This window comes from Rattus norvegicus, chromosome 13, assembly GCF_021556685.1.
Source record: "Rattus norvegicus strain SHRSP/BbbUtx chromosome 13, alternate assembly SHRSP_T2T, whole genome shotgun sequence".
NCBI lineage: Eukaryota > Metazoa > Chordata > Mammalia > Rodentia > Muridae > Rattus > Rattus norvegicus.
This window is the reverse complement of record NC_141546.1, coordinates 86,282,515-86,301,223: the sequence shown is the minus strand read 5'-3', so window position 1 is coordinate 86,301,223 and position 18,709 is coordinate 86,282,515. Positions and strand designations below refer to the sequence as shown.

Here is an 18,709-nt window from a genome sequence, read left to right as displayed (position 1 = left end):
CGTGGGGGCGGGTTCACGCAAGCGCCGAGGAGTTGGGTGGGAGGATTTCGAGTGTGGGCGCGCAGGCGCCTAAGAGACTGTGAAGCCGGTGGCCGGTGGCCGGGCGGCACCAACAAAGATGGCGGCGGCCCTTGCGGCGGGAGCAAGCTGGGCAACAGCTGCGGCTAAAGCTGCAGCCTGGCCTGCGGGGAGGCTGTTCGGGGGTAGGAGGGGGTGGCCCTGAGCTGGAGCTGGACCCCGGCTGGCCTCCCCCGCCGCCTCACCGGGGGACAGGTATGGGCCGGGACGTTATGGCGGGTGGGGTGGGAGAGCCGAGGGAGGATGGATCCAGACCCCAAAGGACGTTCACCACAAAGGGAGAGGCTCGCGGTGCCCAGCGGGGCCTGGGAGAACTGGGCTGGAAGAACAGCATTCTCGGACCGCGGGGAATATGCCGCCGGACCCCGTAGCCAATCAGCAGCCTCGGCCTTTCTGCCCTCGAGGGGGGCGGACCCGGGTAAAACCCTGCTGTGGTGGGAGAGGTGCAGAAATTAGGGGTCAAGTAGTTCGTCCTCTATCTCAAACCTTTGCCCCCCCCTGGGCCCAAACACCAAGTAGGAGTTCAGAATTGGAGGAGGGAGTGGATTGCAGATCATCCGTTTGATTGGCTTCATTTGCAACCCAGAGGAGCAGGGGTTGAGGTTAGAATGCTGTCTTTTTGACTGATTCTTGCGTTCACAGTCCCAGGTCTAAGGCACATCCTACTTGACTAGCCACATATGAGGATTAGTTCGTAGATTATAAAAACAGCTGAGATTGAGACTACCATTGGCTTTTTCAATAAATCTGTATTCTATAGAGAGGGGGTGGGGCATGGAAAGGTCAAAATGATGGTCTACTATTCAGTCATTTGTTTATTCAAGGAGTACTAAGTATTTTTCTTGTGCCAAACATTGCCAGGTACTGGAGATGCAAGAACTGGCTTTATAAACGTTATTCATGCCCTCACAAAGAAGCCAGCTTGCTTGGTAACCTATATCTTATCTCCCTTCCTAATTCAAATGCTGACCCTCTGTTCTCCTCAGGTCCAGCCTGCGGTGCCCACAATGCCCCAGGCTTCTGAGCACCGCCTGGGCCGGACTCGAGAGCCACCTGTCAATGTACAGCCCCGAGTGGGAGCCAAGATACCGTTTCCTCCCCGGGCCCGCAGCAAGGAGCGCCGAAACCCAGTTCCTGGGCCAAACTCCATGTTACGACCTTTGCCTCCCAGGCCAGGTCCCCCAGATGAAAGGCTCAAGAAACTGGATTTGGGTCGGGGTCGGACCTCAGGCTCTCGTCCTAGAGGTCCCCTTCGAGCAGATCATGGGGTTCCCTTGCCTGGCTCACCACCCCCAACTGTGGCTCTGCCTCTCCCATCCCGGACCAACCTAACCCGATCCAAGTCTGTGAGCAGTGGGGACTTGCGTCCAATGGGGATTGCCTTGGGAGGGCACCGTGGCACTGGCGAGCTAGGGGCTGCACTGAGCCGCCTGGCACTCCGGCCTGAGCCACCCACTTTGAGACGTAGTACTTCTCTCCGGCGTCTTGGGGGTTTCCCTGGACCCCCTACCCTGCTCAGCATACGGACAGAGCCCCCTCCTTCCCATGGCTCCTTCCACATGATATCTGCCCGGCCTTCTGAGCCTTTCTACTCTGATGACAAGATGGTGAGGACTTGCCAGCACACGTGGTCTTCCATGCACATGCTCCTCTTGCCTTCAACTTTGTCATACTATGACTCTCCTGTGTTCCCTTCTCCAAGTCCCTTTGTCAAACCCTCATTACACCAGTGGATTCTTGTCTTTTCTGAGACCTTCTAGATCTTATTTTGGGTTTTTATGTGATTCTCCAACTTGGTGTGCCATTCTAGTCCCTAGGGAATTAGCCTGACTATTTAGAATTCTTCTTTGGGTCCTTAGGCCCTCTCTTTTAAGGCAACTTCTCTCCTAGGACTAGGCCTCGACCTAATTAATCCCTGGAGCTGAAGAGGGGCGGGGTTAAGAGCACCTTTCCTGGCGTGGTTACCCATTTCCTGAGCTAAATGAGTTAGGCTGCCTGCAGTTGGAGCCAGCAGGAGAGGGTGCAAGAAGGGGCCACGGGGGCAGGAGGCGGATTTGGGGGCAGTAAGGTGGGGGTGGGGAGCAGCTGGGCAACCATGCCAGTGCTTGGGGAGTTGCCTCAGGAGCTGCAACGCCGGCTAGCTTGGCAGCGGAGTAAATGGGGACTAGGCGTGACAGCCATGGCTGAATCTGTGGTACACTCAGCTGTGATGGGTTTACTACTCATGACCAGTGAGGTAGGATGGCCAGTGAGGGAACAGGGTCGAGTTGGGGCACGAATGGGGCTGGGGAGACATTCGACAGCATGCTATTGAAAGCACCAGGTAGAATATGACTGTCCTCTGACTTTACAGGCTCACCACACACTGCTTCTGGGCTCTGGTCATGTTGGCCTCCGAAATCTAGGAAATACAGTAAGAGCCATTTTCCCGTCCTCCGTAAAAGGAATGTGAGATGGTGTTGGGGGGTGGAAACAATGGCAGAGCTAGGGAAGGCATGCAGGCGAGAGCAGTGAAGCTCTTGGTCCTGCTGGGCACCCGTCTGGAAAGGTAATGGCAGGGGCTGGGGATTTAGCTCAGTGGTAGAGCGCTTACCTAGGAAGCACAAGGCCCTGGGTTCGGTCCCCAGCTCCGAAAAAAAGAACCAAAAAAAAAAAAAAAAAAAAAAAGGTAACGGCAGTGTTCCTACTGCTTCTGCAGTGCTTCCTGAACGCCGTGTTACAGTGTTTGAGCAGCACAAGGCCTCTTCGAGACTTTTGTCTGCGAAGGGACTTCCGGCAAGAGGTGCCCGGAGGAGGCCGAGCCCAGGAACTCACAGAAGGTGGGCAACAACTCCTGATGCTTCTGTTCTCCTTCCCCATCCCCTTCGGTTCTCTCCTCCCAATACCCATGGCTCCCAGCCCTTCAAGCTGACAGATTCATCCATTTCCCCCAGTTTCTTTCTTCCTAGAGATTTTCTAGCCACTGAATCTCTTCCTGCCTGCCCTTCCAGACATTAACTTTGAATCCCTTCCCCACTGTCAAACCAACAGCCTTTGCAGATGTGATTGGTGCCCTCTGGCACCCTGACTCCTGTGAAGCTGTGAATCCTACCCGATTCCGGGCTGTCTTCCAGAAATACGTCCCTTCCTTCTCTGGATACAGGTGGGAACTGAGTGAATAGGATTTCTCTCTGGCTGTGTCTGGGGTTGGGCCAAACAGAGGCTCTAGCAGCCATGTTCTGAGCCTTGAGGTTTCCTACAGAGGAAACAGGGACCCAGATTGGGCAGGGGATACTTGTGGACCACAAATAGATCACTTGTCCATATTCTGTCTGGCTATAGCCAGCAGGATGCCCAAGAGTTCCTGAAGCTCCTTATGGAGCGGTTGCACCTCGAAATCAACCGACGAGGCCGCCGGGCACCACCAATTCTGGCCAGTGGTCCAGTTCCCTCCCCACCTCGCCGAGGAGGGGCTCTGCATGAAGAACCTGAACTGAGGTAAGGTTTGTTCCCCTTTGTTCCTCTTTTCAGTAGTTCAGTCAGCATTCAGTCTTCACAGAGCTGAGCCAACCGAAACTGGACATGTAGGGCCCAGGGGAGACCCTTTAGCACAGGAAAAAAAAGGAAGGAAGGGAAAAAGGGGGAAGCTGAGAAGTACAGATATAGGCAAACAGAAAATAGTGTCAGGGATGCCATTAAACTGGGGAAAGAGAGGCTTCTACAATCAAATATATCAAAAGCTTGTAGAGGAAGATGACTCTATCTATCTATCTATCTATCTATCTATCTATCTATCTATCTATCTCCTTTTCCCTTTCATCTTGGATTTCCCTGGAAAGTTCCCAGAAGCATTTCTTACTCCTTTGACTAGAAATTTAGGGAAGGCGCTGGTATGTGAATAGGGAACAGGGTTCTGTGGGTAATTTCAGTGGTTTAGGGGTGCCCAGTATTAACACGGCTGTCTCACAATTTGTCCCCATCCCCTTAATCTGTGGTAGTGATGATGACCGAGCCAACTTAATGTGGAAGCGCTACCTGGAGCGAGAAGACAGCAAGATTGTGGGTATGCAGTGGCACACACTGGGAGTTTAGGCTTGGGAGGAGGAAGCATGGGGCCAGGCCAGATGCTGGGGCTGTGAAACGGTGTACAGCTGAGTGGCATGCTGTAGTTAGAAAGGCAGATCAGAGGCACCGGGAGAGGTGGGGTTCTAGGAAAGCACGTCAGGCCTCCATCCCATAGTGACTTTTTCTCCTGCCTTTGTGCTTCTGCCTAGACCTGTTTGTGGGCCAGCTGAAAAGTTGCCTCAAGTGCCAGGCCTGTGGGTATCGCTCCACGACCTTCGAGGTTTTTTGTGACCTGTCCCTGCCCATCCCCAAGGTGGGATTCCAGTAGATTCCAGGGGTGGATGGAACATGGGTTCTGTGACCCACCCCTCCCCACCCCTAAGTGTGGGTGGGAACTGTGTGGGTCTCTAAAGCAGAATTAAAGCCTGGATTTAAAAAAAGATTAAAAAAAAAAAAAAAAGGAAACTCAGAACATGCTGACCCTCACTTCCCCTTTCCCACTAGAAAGGATTTGCTGGGGGCAAAGTGTCTTTGCGGGATTGCTTCAGCCTTTTCACCAAGGAGGAGGAGCTAGAGTCGGAGAATGCCCCAGTATGTGGGACTTCAGCGGGAGGGTCTGCCTGGGTGAAAGGAGATGCATGCCTCCTTAACTTGGGAAGAACAGCTGTATGTCTGGGTGAATGTTGGGGCTCTCGGGTATGTCCTAGTGTGTGCCTAGGTTAAAGGGGGAGGGGCAAAGCAATGAGACACCTATTAAACTTATGTGTGAGTTGGGGTGTCAGAAAAAACCACCTAGGTGAGAACACTGATCTAACACTATTTGCTGTTTATGTAGGTATGTGACCGATGTCGGCAGAAAACACGAAGTACCAAAAAGTTGACAGTACAAAGATTCCCCCGAATCCTCGTGCTCCATATCCTACTTTTCAAGTTCTTATTTCTCTTAGGGTATCTCCCATACAGTGTTTCCTCACCTTCAGTGAGTTTCCCGTAGGGAAAACCTGCCACCCCAACTTTCTCTGCCACTTTTCAGGACGTGTTGGGGGAATGGAGGGTACCGAATCTATTTCCGCAGTCTCCCTTTTAGAGACCCTTAGCCTCCCCAATGCTCCTTAACCAGGGCTTAGATCTGAACCGATTTTCCACCTCCCGAGGCTCCATCAAGAAAAGTTCAGTAGGTGTAGACTTCCCACTGCAGCGACTAAGCCTAGGGGACTTTGCCAGCGACAAAGTGGGTGAGTCTGGCAGGGAACGTCCTAAGGAGTCTTCAGGAGGGAGACACAACTCCCAGTTGCAGAAACTGATGTTATCTAACCTGCAGGAAGCCCTGTCTACCAGCTGTATGCCCTTTGCAACCACTCGGGTAGTGTCCACTATGGCCACTACACAGCCCTGTGCCGGTGCCAGACTGGTTGGCATGTCTACAATGACTCCCGGTGAGAACAGCCTCTTATTCAACTCCTGCCCCACCCCACTGCAGCCCTGGCACCACCCCCTCCTGTGAGGTCTGAAAAGATAAGTTCCTGACCATGGATAGGTGGGGGGGGGAGGTCTCTCCTGATCGCCACCTGGCTACGCTACACTGCGTCTTTAGGACAGAGGGGGAATCTTCTGGAATGACCACAGCCATTTCCCATCTCTCTTCTCAGTGTCTCCCCTGTCAGTGAAAACCAGGTGGCATCCAGTGAGGGCTACGTGCTGTTCTACCAATTGATGCAGGAACCACCTCGGTGCCTGTGACGCCATCTTGAAGCCCTGGCACCTGTGAAAACCTTCTCAACACCCTTAAGCCCCCAGGCTCCCCACTTACCTCACAGACGTCTATTTTTGTGTCTTTTTAATCGGGGAGGGGAGGAGGGTTGGTTGTAGCTCCCGTTATTTTTTTTATTAAGAAGTACCCTTCCACCTTGTTTTCCTGTCCCATGTACAGAAATTACCAGGCCCTTGACCATGTACAGCCCCCAGAACCTCTGCAATCTCACTTTTTTGTGAATAAATTTATTAAGAAAAAGTAAATGTTCATGTTTGTATTTGTGGGTAGAGGGAATGGATATCTAGAACTTTGGTTCTGTTGGAGCCTTTCTGGGACCCAATTCTGTCTCTGAACAGGTGGGGGCGCTCTCACAACAGAAGGAAAAGAACAGGGATTGAGCTGGCTCCAGACTTGGACCCAAACACTGACAGTTTAGTGGTACTAGGAAGACAAACCTTGAGACCTGTGAAGTTGCGGGAAAGCCTGGAACTAGAGTGCAGGCATTGGCATACCAGGTTTTGCCTGTGAAGGGGACTGCCCCTAGGGGGCAAAGCACCCAAGAACCCCTGTTGACAAACATGATTTCGTTGCTGGGCGGCCCTTGCTCCCGTAGGCCCTGTCTGTTGCTAACATCAAGGAGCTGTTTATGGAGCCTTCTCCCCACGGACTGGCCTCCAAGTGTCTCTCTCTTTCTCCCTAACTAAAGCTCGTGGGGCCCTCCCAACCTCCAGGGTTCTCACCACAGATCTGGGAAGCTTGAGCAGGGGAATGCTAACTCCCGGATTCAGCATTTCGCTGTCCTGTCCCTGGGGAAGGCAGTACTGGTTACTGCAACTAAATCCGACTAGGGAACGAACAGGTTAACCTGCACAGAACTGACTCTGAAAGCCGCTGTAGTTCCGCTGGTAGCGTCACTGCCAACATGGTGTTTTCATTGGTGGATGTATCCAGAGCCCACCAATCCAGAACCCGCTTCCTAGGACCCACCAATCCAGAAGCAGGAAAGTGAAACGGAGCCTTGAGGGCCGCCAGAATGGAGTCGACGGAGAGCCGGAGGGACCGTAAAAGTTAGGGGCGGGGATACCAGAGTTGAACCTAGTCACCAGCTGAGGCTGGAAAAACCGAGTGCTGCAGTTCTGGCCTGTGGAGGGCTTGACCTGGCGAGATAGCGTGGGCGTGGGCCTTATCTGCACACGGACAGGATGGACTGGTCCTAGGGCCTCTATATCACTCACTCGCTTTCTCGGGTTCCCCCTATCTCGTGGGTAGGTCCTGGCCTCTGAACAAAGACTTCACTCTTCCACCAGCACGTACACGCGCGTTTTGCATTAGTTGCTCATTAATCAGTAAGTGCCCAGAGGTGGGGTACGGGACCCGTGGGGTTTCTGCAGTTGTAAAGCAGGGTGCCTCCCGTTCTCCTGGGGTATCTCGACTTTCCCCCAGGCCTTACGATGGCCCGGACTGTGATAGTGCTTGGCGGAGGTATCAGCGGATTGGCCGCAAGTTATCATCTGACCCGAAGCCCCAGTCCTCCTAAGGTGAGTCCCCACTAGTACCAGAGAAAGACTCATTTAATACTCTTAACATTTCCAGCAAACGCTGGATAGATCTTTGTCCCATGAAGTATGCACTTCCCCCGACCCCCAGTCCCTTTGCCCTCCGTCGACGGTGTCTCACTTTTGATGCCAGGTGATCTTAGTGGAGGGCAGCAAACGTTTGGGAGGCTGGATCCGTTCAGTCCGAGGATCAGATGGTGCGATCTTTGAACTTGGACCTCGAGGAATTAGGCCGGCTGGAGCCCTGGGAGCCCGGACCCTGCTCCTGGTGAGCGTCTTGTGGAATGTGTAGGATAGGTAGTGGAGGAGAGTTCTCAAAAGGGACGGAGTTGCACAGAGGAAAAACAAACGTTGGGTCAGTTTTTCCTTAGTTTCTCCTCTTCCTGAGGGCTTGTGGAGAGCAGGTTTCTGAACTTGGCTTGGAATCCGAAGTCTTGCCTGTCCGAGGGGATCATCCAGCTGCCCAGAACCGGTTCCTGTATGTAGGCGGTGCCCTGCACCCCCTACCCTCTGGCCTCAGGTAACACCTCATCTTACTGTTACACACCCCCTTCTTTCGATCCCTGTCAGGCCTCCCAGCCACAGGGGGTCAAATGGATGAAAATAACCCCCAGGAGCTGGGAAGGTGACTCTAGACGTTTTCTTTTCACTATGCCTTCCTCTATGCAGGGGGCTACTTCGTCCTTCACCCCCCTTCTCAAAACCTCTATTTTGGGCTGGACTGAGGGAGTTGACGAAGCCCAGGGGCAAAGAGCCTGATGAGACTGTGCACAGTTTTGCCCAGCGCCGCCTTGGACCTGAGGTGACATTGCTCAGAGGTGGTCTCAAACCTCTTCCCTCCTGCTGCTGAGTCTTTAACTCAGACTTAACCCCCGGGGACTCTTGTATCATTTAGGGATGCCCTCTATCTATTGCTGGGATCTCCAAAACTCAGTGTTGGGAATAAACGGCTTCCTTTCCTTCCCATCCTTCTGTTACAGTGGGAACATCTCCAACCCAAACTCTGTCCTTTCCTTATTCCAAGCAGGGCCAATGGAAATCAGTCAGGGTGGCTTATTCCTCGGCCCCTCAGTCCCAGTCTTGCCCTTAAGGTGGCGTCTCTGGCTATGGACAGCCTTTGCAGAGGAGTGTTTGCTGGCAACAGCCAAGAGCTCAGCATCCGGTCCTGCTTTCCCAGTCTCTTCCAAGCTGAACAAACCCACGGGTCCATGTTACTGGGGCTGCTGCTGGGGGCAGGTGAGGTGGGGCATTGGTTCAGAGGGTGAAAATATAAAGTCTGACAAACTGAGGTACTTTGTACAAGGGGTACTATTTAAATCTTTTTCCCCCTCTCCTTTTAGGGCAGACTCCACAGCCCAATTCCTCATTAATTCGTCAGGCCCGCGCTGAGCGATGGAGTCAGTGGTCACTCCGTGGAGGGCTGGAGATGTTGCCCCAGGCCCTTCATAACTACCTAACAAGTAAAGGGGTCACTATCCTCAGTGGTCAGCCAGCCTGCGGGCTCAGCCTTCAGCCAGAAGGGCACTGGAAGGTAGGAGAACCCTCTGGAGTATAGTGGACCTATATCAGTGTTGTTAGTTTTTTTGATGTTGTTATATTGAGAATTGCAAAACTTCACTTGGCAAAAAGTTTCATATGTAAATTTGCATGACCCAATTTTATACCATAGCAAAATGAGCCCTCCGGGGAGGGAGGTGGACTTCTCTGCTCAACGTCCATTTCTTTAAACTCGGTCCAAACCTTTAAAACATGATGATACGTTTCCTCATATGGCCACCATTCTAATATCCTGTTGCCTGCAAGTTGCCGTTGCTACACACACATTGGTCACAAGAGTCATAAAGGCATCAAAGCCCTGCAGTATTTCTTGGATATGTCTGCCACCTTTTAAAGTCAACGACAGCTTTTTGTCCATAAATTTCTTCATCTAGGGAGAGAAAAGCTGAAGAAAAAACTCGGCAGTTAAGAACACGCTCTACCCTTGCAGAAGGCCTGAACTCCACAGGCGCCCACACTCACATGCACACACAGACTATGTCGCCATGTTTGTCTGGGTGGTTAACCAGGTCAGGTTAAACCACTTAGCACTGGGCTTACAGTTTCCTTAGAGAAGCTATGTAGATACTGGCTAGCTCAGGTTGCTAGGCTGTATTCGTGAACCTTCCTCCAAATGCCCTTAGATAAAAACTTGTGAATGGAAGTAGTGTTTTTGAGTGTCTAGAGACAAGGAAAGAACCTCCCACCTTCAATGAACATTTCAGAGCAGCAACGCTCGCCCACTTTCTGGATTATATAGAGGGTTTCTTGGTTGTTGTGGAGATATTGTCATTCATATTCTTCACCCTGGCTCAGCACCATCTTTCCTGCCTCTTGAGTACCTGGGAAACTGAGGCAGCATATCTCACCTTACCCATAAAGTCCTCACAACGCCATCTTTCAAATGTTCTCTCACTCAGGTGTCTCTAGGGGACAGCAGTCTGGAGGCTGACCACATTATAAGCACCATTCCAGCTTCAGGTAATTGGGACAGCCCTTCCCTTTCCCTAGCCATCGGGGGCAATAGTGTGCCTTCATATGCCAGCAGGGGATTGTGGTAAGACTGGAACTAGTCTATCATGAATGCCTGATCTCCAGTGCTCAGCAAGCTGCTCCCTGCCGAGGCTGCACCTCTGGCTCACATCCTGAGTACCATCCAAGCTGTGTCTGTGGCCGTGGTGAATCTGCAGTACAAAGGAGCTTGTCTGCCTGTGCAGGTATAGGAGGAAGAAGAGTGGAGACGGGGGCTCAGTGAGAGCCGTTCCCTTCTGACCCACAGACATCTTCCTCTCCAGGGATTTGGACATCTGGTGCCATCCTCAGAAGACCCGACCGTCCTGGGAATCGTGTATGACTCGGTTGCTTTTCCTGAGCAGGATGGGAACCCCCCAGGCCTCAGACTGACTGTGAGAGGAGACATGGCTTAGGGTGGGGTTTCCAAAGGGCTTCTCTGTGCTGCAGTGTAGGCAAGAGCAAGCTGGTCAGTGCTGTATTTCCTTGTAGGTGATGTTGGGAGGTTACTGGTTACAGAAGCTGAAAGCCAATGGCCATGAATTGTCTCCAGAGCTATTCCAACGAGCAGCACAGGAAGCGGCTGCCACACAGTTAGGACTGAAAGAGCAACCAAGCCATTGCTTGGTCCATCTACACAAAGTGAGTTGAGATAAATTCTTATTCATTTCCCACCGAAAGCCTTGAAAGTGAAGACGGGCATGTTAACCAAGCCAAGGCCTTGGAAATCATTAATAAACTTTCCCTTGCATCTTATCTCTCCTCAGAACTGTATCCCTCAGTATACACTAGGCCACTGGCAAAAACTAGGTGAGTTGGGAAAGCCGCCGGGCTGAGGAAAAGTCAGACCTCAGCTATAACATTCCTTTCATCCTTCCCTTTCAGACTCAGCTCTGCAATTCCTGACGGCCCAGAGGTTGCCCCTGACTTTGGCTGGGGCCTCCTATGAGGGGGTAGCTGTCAATGACTGTATAGAGAGTGGGCGCCAGGCAGCAATTGCTGTCCTGGGCACAGAATCGAACAGCTGACCCCCACTCTCCTACTCATGAAAGTAAAAGTTGATGGAGCTTGGTTTGGTCTTCCTATTCTGTCACCCTGTAGACTTGTCAGGGTGAGGGTGGTGGGAGAGTTATAGAAATTACAAGCAGGGGCTGGGGATTTAGCTCAGTGGTAGAGTGCTTGCCTAGGAAGCGCAAGGCCCTGGGTTCGGTCCCCAGCTCCGAAAAAAAGAACCAAAAAAAAAAAAAAAAAAAGAAAAGAAAAAAGAAAAAAAAGAAAAAGAAATTACAAGCAAAGGTGAGACAAAGTCCTTTATTAGAAAAGATATCAAAATCCCAGCCCCTGCCCCCTGGGTCAAGACCAGAGGAGTCACTCCAGCACTCGCAGGAAATGCCTAGCTAGGGGTTTCCTCTTCCAGACAGCTTCTCAGGAACCATCATAAATAGAATAAATATTCACAGAGGTCCCAGGAGAAGCCAGATCACTCTTGAAAGAGCAATGTCCACAGACGAGGAAGGGACGTGGGGTCCAGCCCTGCTCCTAACCCCAGGGGCAGAGGACTCCCAGGATTTGTCACATAAAATGACATCAAAGATTCACAGTCATAAGCCCTGACAGGTGGCCCCTAGAAAGAGGAACCTCCAGGTCTAGAGGAGCCCAGCTCCAATCTAGTAGTGAGGAGAGGTCCCTGCCCCCTAGCACAGCAGTAAAGTCCCTCACATCCCTCAAAGCAGTGAGGAGCAGAGGGTATGAGGAACTCGACCCCTCCCATTTAGTTTCATGATTACAGTGGGCAGAGAAGAGTCAGTGTGAACCATGGGGAGCTGTGTGGTTGGCAGTAGGCAGAGGGCCAGGCCTAGCTGGGGGCCGGCGTTGCAGCATCTCCTGACGGAAGGCCTGGGAGGAACCTGGTGGGTATCGGGGACCAGAGGGAGCCCGGGGACCCCGAGGGTCAGTCCCAATGTCTGCAGTGATGTTGGTGTAGAGAGGACCCAGCTCTCTTGCCAGCAGTCGGTATGTTAGTGAGTTCATTCCATCTTGTGTCCAAGAATTCTGGGTACGGACCAGGAGGTCAAATCTGAGGGTTAGAAGTTTTAAGACTAAGGTCTAAAAGGAAGAATCTGGAATTTAGGGACATTTAAGAGTGCCCTAAAGAGATAGGAAACCCAAAATCCACTAACAATCCCCTCCCTACCTGTGGGGGTTTTCCTCATTTCCTTTATCCCCTCTGTGCTTCACCATCTTGTAGTGTCCCACAGAGGTGGGTGGTCGGGAAATCTTCATCCCAGCCAGGCGAACCCTGTGAGAAAAGCGAAGGGATCTTGGAGGAGCTCGAGTGGAAAACTGCTGCTGTCAGTGAATGAGAAAAGTAAACCCACTGAGGGAGGGATGGCCTGGACTGGGGTACACAGGGGGCGATGGCATAGGCCGGGGCACACACACAGCGATTTTACCTGTCTGACAAGGAAGAATAAATAAATAAAAATTGCCAAGCATGGCAAGGCGGGACAAAAGTAAACAGAAAGAAGGTAAGGTTGGCTGTATCTAAGTCTGCAGGGCCTGGTGCCAGGTGCCCTGGGGCCTTACAACAACTGGCAATGGTAGACTTGTAACTTTTGCATCTGCTTTCTAAATGGCTCCTAGACGCTGGCTGTGGAGATGAGAAAGGGACCCTTTTGTCTAAAGTATGGAAATAGCGGACCCAAACTCAGCCACCTCGGTAGAAGTGGGGCTTACAGACGCTAAACACATACAACTGACCACCAGGCTGCCTTCCCTGCCCAGTGAAACATTCCTTACCTCTAGCCTCCACTGAACTGTTTCCATGTGTAGTGCATTTGAGCTTGATAGGCTGAATCCATCCCCTCCCCCACCCCTGTGTTTCAGGAGTGTTAAGAGAGGAGTTGGCATTATGCAAATCAGCCCCCCTCACACCCCCAAAAAAGATGGGCAGACACTGGTGGTGTATGCCTTTAATCCCAGCACTCTGGAGGCAGAGGCAGGTGGATTCTGTGAGTTCAAGGCCAGCCTGGTCTACATAATGAGTTCCAGGATAACCAGGGCTACATTACACAGAAACCCTGTCTCATAAAATCAAACAACCAAAAACAACAAAAACAAAAACAACAAAAACAATTGGGGTTATATGGAGAACCCCTTTTCTGTGGAAGTCTAGCAAAACAAAGAACTAATAGCTCCTTCCTGAGATCTAGAATTCCATATTCCTTATCTCCAATTGATCTTGTCCCCTTTCCCAAGAATATCATCAACCAGATCTACCCAGAAAACTGAAATTTTGACAGAGCAGGCAGCAATGGGCAAAGCCTGTCCCAAGGAGATTAGGCCAAAGGAAAAAGAATGGATTCCATGCAGATCCAAAAGAAGTCTGACCTGGTAGCAATGTCGTCATCCTCGCCACCCCAGCCCCAATATTCATTGGGGAAGCCATTCATCTTCAGGTACTGGTCAGGAGTGAGTGCTGAAACTCCGCCAAAGTACTGGGGGTACGGAAGGCTAAGGACAAAAAGATCCTTTCGGTTCACAAATTTGAATAGACATCCCTACCCACAATCCCCTTTGCTCTCCTCATACCACAAAGTTGGTTCCCCTACTTTCTAAGGACCTTCCATGCCCTCTACCTGTATCCAAACTTGTTCATGGCGACAGCAACATGGCGGGGTCCCCGGGGGTCACACACATACAGGTTATGGTCGTTTTCTGGAAGGAGGTCCACATCGTGTAAAAACAAGCAGTCCCACTCTTCGTCACGAAGGGCTTCCCTGACCCCTACGTTCAGCAGTTTGGCCCTGTTAAACGTTCCATTTCCAGCCTAGAAGATAACGAAGGGGGAGCAGGCTGTACACAGAGAAAGCAGGCTGCGTGTGGACCCAGTGAAAAGAACATCTAAGCGGGTATGGGGACCAGAGAAGGAAGAGCGAGATCAACCACTGAGCATGGTGGTACCTGACTAATTCTAGCCCTCAGGAGACAGAAGATTCTGAGTGGACTAGAAATGGAAGAAGGGCTAAAGATGGGGCTCGTTTGGTAGAGTGCTATCTAACATTCACTAAGCCCGAAGCACAGTGAAACCGAGTGTGGTGGCATGGGCCTGTCATCCCAGCAGTGGGAAGGAAGACACAGGAGGAGCAGAAGTTAAAGGTCATTCAGGTCCTCCTCAGCTACACGGGACCCAGTCTCAGAAAACAAAACCAACCCGAACCACTTTTTCTGATTTAGTTATTCCAATTAATTAAAACTTTTCTTACATATCAGCGTGTGGCCTGACATTTAGTTTCGTTGATTGCTAACAATCACATGCGATAACTGTTAATTGGTTTCTGCTCTTTGCTTCATGTCTTGTCTCATGTCAGAGGGACATCTTCCTCAGGACAATGTATGCCAGCAGTTGTGCAACTAGGAGTCTGGAGACACGGCTCAGCAGTTAAGAGCATTTGTTGTTCTTGTAGAGGACCCAGGTTCAATTCCCAGTACCCATGCAGTTCACATGGTTCACAACCACCAGAAACTCCAGTTCCAGGAAACTGATGCCCTTTTCTGACTCCTCAGGCACCAAACATGCATGTGGTGCACATACACATATGCAAGCAAAACGCACACGCGCAAAATAAACCTAATAAAATGTTTTTGATTAAAGAACAAGTATTTTGAGCTCATCCTTGACCAATTCCAAGTCTGCACAAGCCGCTCAACAAAGGAAAAAAATCATAGAAAAATATAGGAAAGTAGGGATACCCTAACAGAATAAGCATGGGTTTAACAAGGTAAGAAGAGAAAGGCTGGGTGCTTCTCCATTATCTATTGTCCACCATTTTACAATCACCTCACGGACTCATTAGATGAAAGAAGAGGCTCCCTCGGCATTAAGGAAGGAGTAGGCGGAGCACGGGGTACCTGGTGGATGACATAGATGCCATAAGCAAGCTGCTGGCGCTGCAGGAAGGGGTGCAGGTGATAGAGTAGCAGTCGGAGGTGGTGCTCCCGGGCACGGTGGGGCACAATTATGGCTGTTCGGGAGCGAGGCTCACATCCTGCAGGACGGTACCGGCCCCCTGATTCCACCCGGGGATTCCGCTCCACGATCTCTGCTAGTGATGGCACTGGGCTAAAGGATACTGACACAGGACCCACTGTTGGTAGGGAAAGGCAAGTTCAGAGACTGGAGCCACATGGACACAATGGGGATCAGATTCTGAGAACAGCTTCAGAGAAAACAGCCTGGTTCTGAGCTCAGTTTCGCAACGGCTCCCTCAAAAGTTGAACAAGCCTCGGATTTCCCTTCACGAAGACCCTTCCTGGAAGCCCAAGGCTGCAGGCAGGCTCTACCTTAGACTAATAACGTTCTTATTTTAGGGATCGATATAAATTTCTCTTGTCCCACACTGAAGCTTCAGGAGAAGACCACAAAGAACTACCTAATTAAGCCAAGACAAGGGAAATAATCTCCACTCTACGACACGAAAAGCCCATAAAATGGGCGGGCAGTGGAAAGCTTGTGACCCAAGAGCCTACCTCTTATCTTAATTCACAGCCCACTCCATCACAGCATCAGCCCACCTTAGAGTCTGTTAGCCTAAGTCTCACTTCACCCCCGCCCAAGACTCCCTACCCCCAAACCTTGTTCTCTTCTTCCCTTTCCACTCACCTAAGAAAGGCGATCTTTCTGGACAGTCAGGCAGAACTTGAGCTAGAGGAGCCCCTGCAGCTCCAGGGGCTCCAGGCAGGTGACTGAGGTTACTATAGACATCATGGGGATGAGAATAGTCGAATGTTGGGCCTGGATCTCGACCAAACAGGGCACTAAGACTTCGGAAGCCCCCTAGTGACAGATACATCATAACTGCCAGTTGGGAGCCCACAAGCAGGGCCAGTGTGCAGGGCCTCTCCAGCAGCCTCCGCAACATCTCGACCTGAGGGCTAGGTAAGAAGTGAAGGGACTTCTGGAAGCAAACAGGAAGAGAGCAAGCCAGAAGACAGACATCAGCAGGTAGAGATGAAAGTGCGGCCAGGGAAAGGAAGAAAAAACAGGCAGAGAACAAAGTCACAGAAAGGAACGAACACTGGTGTGATCAATCAAAAATAAATAACAATTAAAAAAAAGGTGACCAACCACCAAGCAAGTTTCATCCACTTCCCCCCCAAAACCACTCCCACCAGCTACTCTGTCTCCACCCTCAAGAAAGCTTACACGAGTCCAGTCCCAAGTCCGTTTCAGAAGGCCTTTGAGAAAAGACACACACGCACCTGTGCTCAAGCTGTCTTTTTCCGAATCATGGGGGCTCCAGGAGGTCCCCGGGGAGCAGAAAAATGAGGCATTATCTCAAATTTCAACTGTCACAGAGGACAGAAAACAAGCATCCCAACAGCCAATCTGGGACCAGCGGGAACCAAAAATGATCAAGGATAACCAGTCACCTGTACAACAGAGTTTAGGAAGAAACAACTTTGCCATCATGTCAAGTGAGGGAAAGTGATTGGAAAAAGAAAAGATCCTAGGTTCTCAGATTTATCTTCAGTGTTATAGTGTCAGGTCTGTAACTAACCCTCATTACTCCAGCAAAAAACGAGCTTGTTTGGGAGTGGGGACTGGGGAATGAATGAAGGCACAAAACCAACAACAACAACAAACCAATTAGAGAGGCAAGACATCCATAACGGGACCTTGGAGTGGCAAGAAAACAGCAAAATAGGGAACAGGTTCTTTCTGTTTTATAAGTATCAGGGAGTGCCCCCGCAGGTGCAGGGTGCTCGGTCACCTGGGAGCAGCAGGCAACAGCTCTGGAGCGTGACCGGGACAAGGGTGGGGGTGGCGTCCTCTACCCTTTCCACCTTTCTCCAGCCCTAATGGGGATGGGGAGGAGCGTTCCAGGTGAAGGGACTCGAGAGGAAGGGCTGGGGCAGGATCGGCCCGCGCACCCAGGCCGGCTCACCTGGAAGGGCGTGGTCGGTCAGAGCCTGGCGCGCGGAGGGCAGGGGATTAGAACCCCATTCTCCTCAAACACGCCCATCCCACCCCTGTCTCTTGTGCTTGCCCCTACCATGCAATGTGAAGGCAATCGGCCCGCGTCCACTTTTCCACCCGAGACCCTGTCCGTGCTCAATCTGATTTTTTAGCCTTGACGCAGAACTTCTTCTCCCCCAGACCTCCTAAACCTTTCTCCGAGGACTCTCTCTCCGTGGTCCCCAGCCCACCATACCTGGTCTGCTTCCCGTCGTCACCGCCACCCGGACAACCGGGCAAGCATCGCTGCCGCCATCTTGGAAGCGGGCGCTGGGGGCGGAGTCTGACGTCACGGGGCGTGGCCTCTGGGGAGCCAGGCGCAGGGGCCCTCCCACCTCCAAGCCTGCCAGTCCTTAGTTGGTGACCCGTACCGCGGAGATGCACATGGGTGGTCCGTGGGAGTCTCAGCTCCCGGTGCTTCCTCTCTACTTCGAGGCCTCCTGACGGGTTCACCTCAGTTTTAAAGACACAGCAGCTCAAAGCCCTTATATTTCAGTAAAACTGAGAGACACTTTCTAATATTTCGGACTACCTCAACTAGCCATAGGCTGAACTCTTACCCTAGTGTGTTAATGGCCTCCCCTGTAGTTTAGTGCTACTTAGTATCGAAGTTGTTCCTTCCTAAGGCTACTGTAACACGCATTTTGTATCCCCATGGTATATCTCACAGGCTTGAAATGGAAGTTAGTTAACAGTGAAACATATAGTATGGAGGGAAAGGCTCTGATGTAAGTATATTTTCCTAGATATTAGACTAAAATGGATGCTACAACGATGTATTTAATCCTGTGGCTTCTACCAGCCCTAGCTTACTGTTTCTTAGAAACAAATATTCTTCGCTGAGGAAACAATAAGACCGACTACTTGCAGTGTGTCTGCCTCAAACAGAACACCTTCTGCGGGCAGGGTGGGGGTGGGGCGGTGCAGAGGGGTCACATACAAGCAATACAGCGCATGATCGTGATGACCCAGAAAGAACACCTCACTTATGTATGTTGCGATGCCGGCAGGCTTTTCAAAAATAGTCATGTCTAAAGGGAAACCTGAAAGACTTGTCTGCAGCATTTAAAAATTGCTTTAAAATGTGTTCTCCTACAAGTTATTTTACAACTTTGTATAAGCAGGTGAGTTGCACTCAAATTCTGTCCTGTCTAGTAAACATCACTTGGAGAGAGAAAAAAAGTTTGTCTCGATTTCCTCCTTTAGTTTTATATTTCTCATCTGTAAATATGTATTCTGTAGAGCCAGTTCCTTAAGGAGTTAAACACGAGAAACATATGTTCCTTTTTTATATGGCTAAAAACAATTCTTCTTTATCAAATGTTATACACACTGTGCTGAGCCCTCTTTTTAACTAGATCTTATCTTCCGCCCTATTTTGGGCCTGCCTTAACAGTTTTTGCCAGAAAGAATCCTACCACATAGATAAGCAAGTGTTGTACCAGCATCCCCTTGATATTTGATCACCACCATCTGCCTGCAGTAAGAATTCTGCCAAGTCAGTTTACCAAGCATCCCTCTGTAAAAGTATCTTCTACTTTCTGTTCTGATTGTTGTCTCAGAGGCTTACTGCCTCTGCCTGCTAACCTAGGCCTAGTCCTGGAAGCTTCTAACATCTGTACAATCTAATCTAGGCCTAGAATGTTTTCGGTCTCTGAGACTTACTGCTGAATAAGCTCGCCCCTTCCTAGTTCTTTCTAAACTCTGGTGTAA

At 50.8% G+C, this 18,709-nt stretch overlaps 3 protein-coding genes across 14 annotated transcripts; 2 read left to right on the top strand and 1 right to left on the bottom strand.

The window, feature by feature from the left end:
* Positions 1-79: 79 nt before the first annotated feature.
* Usp21 (ubiquitin specific peptidase 21) lies at positions 80-6,138 on the top strand. Of its 5 annotated transcripts, none has more exons than XR_015635406.1 (13): positions 80-273; positions 1,065-1,685; positions 2,432-2,491; positions 2,777-2,897; positions 3,109-3,220; positions 3,400-3,555; positions 4,056-4,120; positions 4,332-4,376; positions 4,627-4,713; positions 4,958-5,029; positions 5,250-5,357; positions 5,444-5,558; positions 5,772-6,138. XR_015635406.1 is itself a non-coding variant. In XM_087581666.1 (13 exons), exons 2-13 carry the CDS (start codon positions 1,086-1,088, stop codon positions 5,860-5,862), a joined length of 1,698 nt encoding a protein of 565 aa, XP_087437792.1. In that variant the 5' UTR covers positions 80-273; positions 1,065-1,085; the 3' UTR covers positions 5,863-6,138. The 5 variants fall into 5 exon arrangements, 3 of the variants coding, with proteins under 3 accessions (XP_087437792.1, NP_001121110.1, XP_087437793.1); XR_015635405.1 differs by having other exon boundaries at positions 4,332-4,435; XM_087581666.1 differs by having other exon boundaries at positions 4,332-4,435; positions 5,243-5,357.
* A 744-nt stretch (positions 6,139-6,882) lies between these two features.
* On the top strand, positions 6,883-11,049 carry Ppox (protoporphyrinogen oxidase). Of its 5 annotated transcripts, none has more exons than XM_087580275.1 (13): positions 6,883-7,221; positions 7,319-7,413; positions 7,565-7,699; positions 7,836-7,951; positions 8,101-8,233; positions 8,459-8,667; positions 8,772-8,962; positions 9,888-9,948; positions 10,066-10,184; positions 10,263-10,373; positions 10,471-10,620; positions 10,746-10,788; positions 10,864-11,049. In XM_087580275.1, the coding sequence occupies exons 5-13, from the start codon at positions 8,190-8,192 to the stop codon at positions 11,004-11,006; spliced, it is 1,071 nt and encodes a 356-aa protein (XP_087436401.1). In that variant the 5' UTR covers positions 6,883-7,221; positions 7,319-7,413; positions 7,565-7,699; positions 7,836-7,951; positions 8,101-8,189; the 3' UTR covers positions 11,007-11,049. The 5 variants fall into 5 exon arrangements, with proteins under 5 accessions (XP_087436401.1, XP_087436400.1, XP_087436402.1 ...); XM_087580274.1 differs by having other exon boundaries at positions 7,820-7,951; positions 8,523-8,667; XM_087580276.1 differs by having other exon boundaries at positions 7,820-7,951.
* A 225-nt stretch (positions 11,050-11,274) lies between these two features.
* On the bottom strand, positions 11,275-17,273 carry B4galt3 (beta-1,4-galactosyltransferase 3). Of its 4 annotated transcripts, none has more exons than NM_001429942.1 (8): positions 17,193-17,273; positions 16,240-16,410; positions 15,641-16,055; positions 14,890-15,125; positions 13,617-13,807; positions 13,369-13,491; positions 12,173-12,277; positions 11,275-12,055 (listed from the first exon to the last, which is right to left on the bottom strand). In NM_001429942.1, exons 3-8 carry the CDS (start codon positions 15,897-15,899, stop codon positions 11,782-11,784), a joined length of 1,188 nt encoding a protein of 395 aa, NP_001416871.1. In that variant the 5' UTR covers positions 15,900-16,055; positions 16,240-16,410; positions 17,193-17,273; the 3' UTR covers positions 11,275-11,781. The 4 variants fall into 4 exon arrangements, with proteins under 4 accessions (NP_001416871.1, NP_001416870.1, NP_001009539.1 ...); NM_001429941.1 differs by having other exon boundaries at positions 15,641-15,935; NM_001009539.2 differs by having other exon boundaries at positions 15,641-15,932.
* Positions 17,274-18,709: the final 1,436 nt, after the last annotated feature.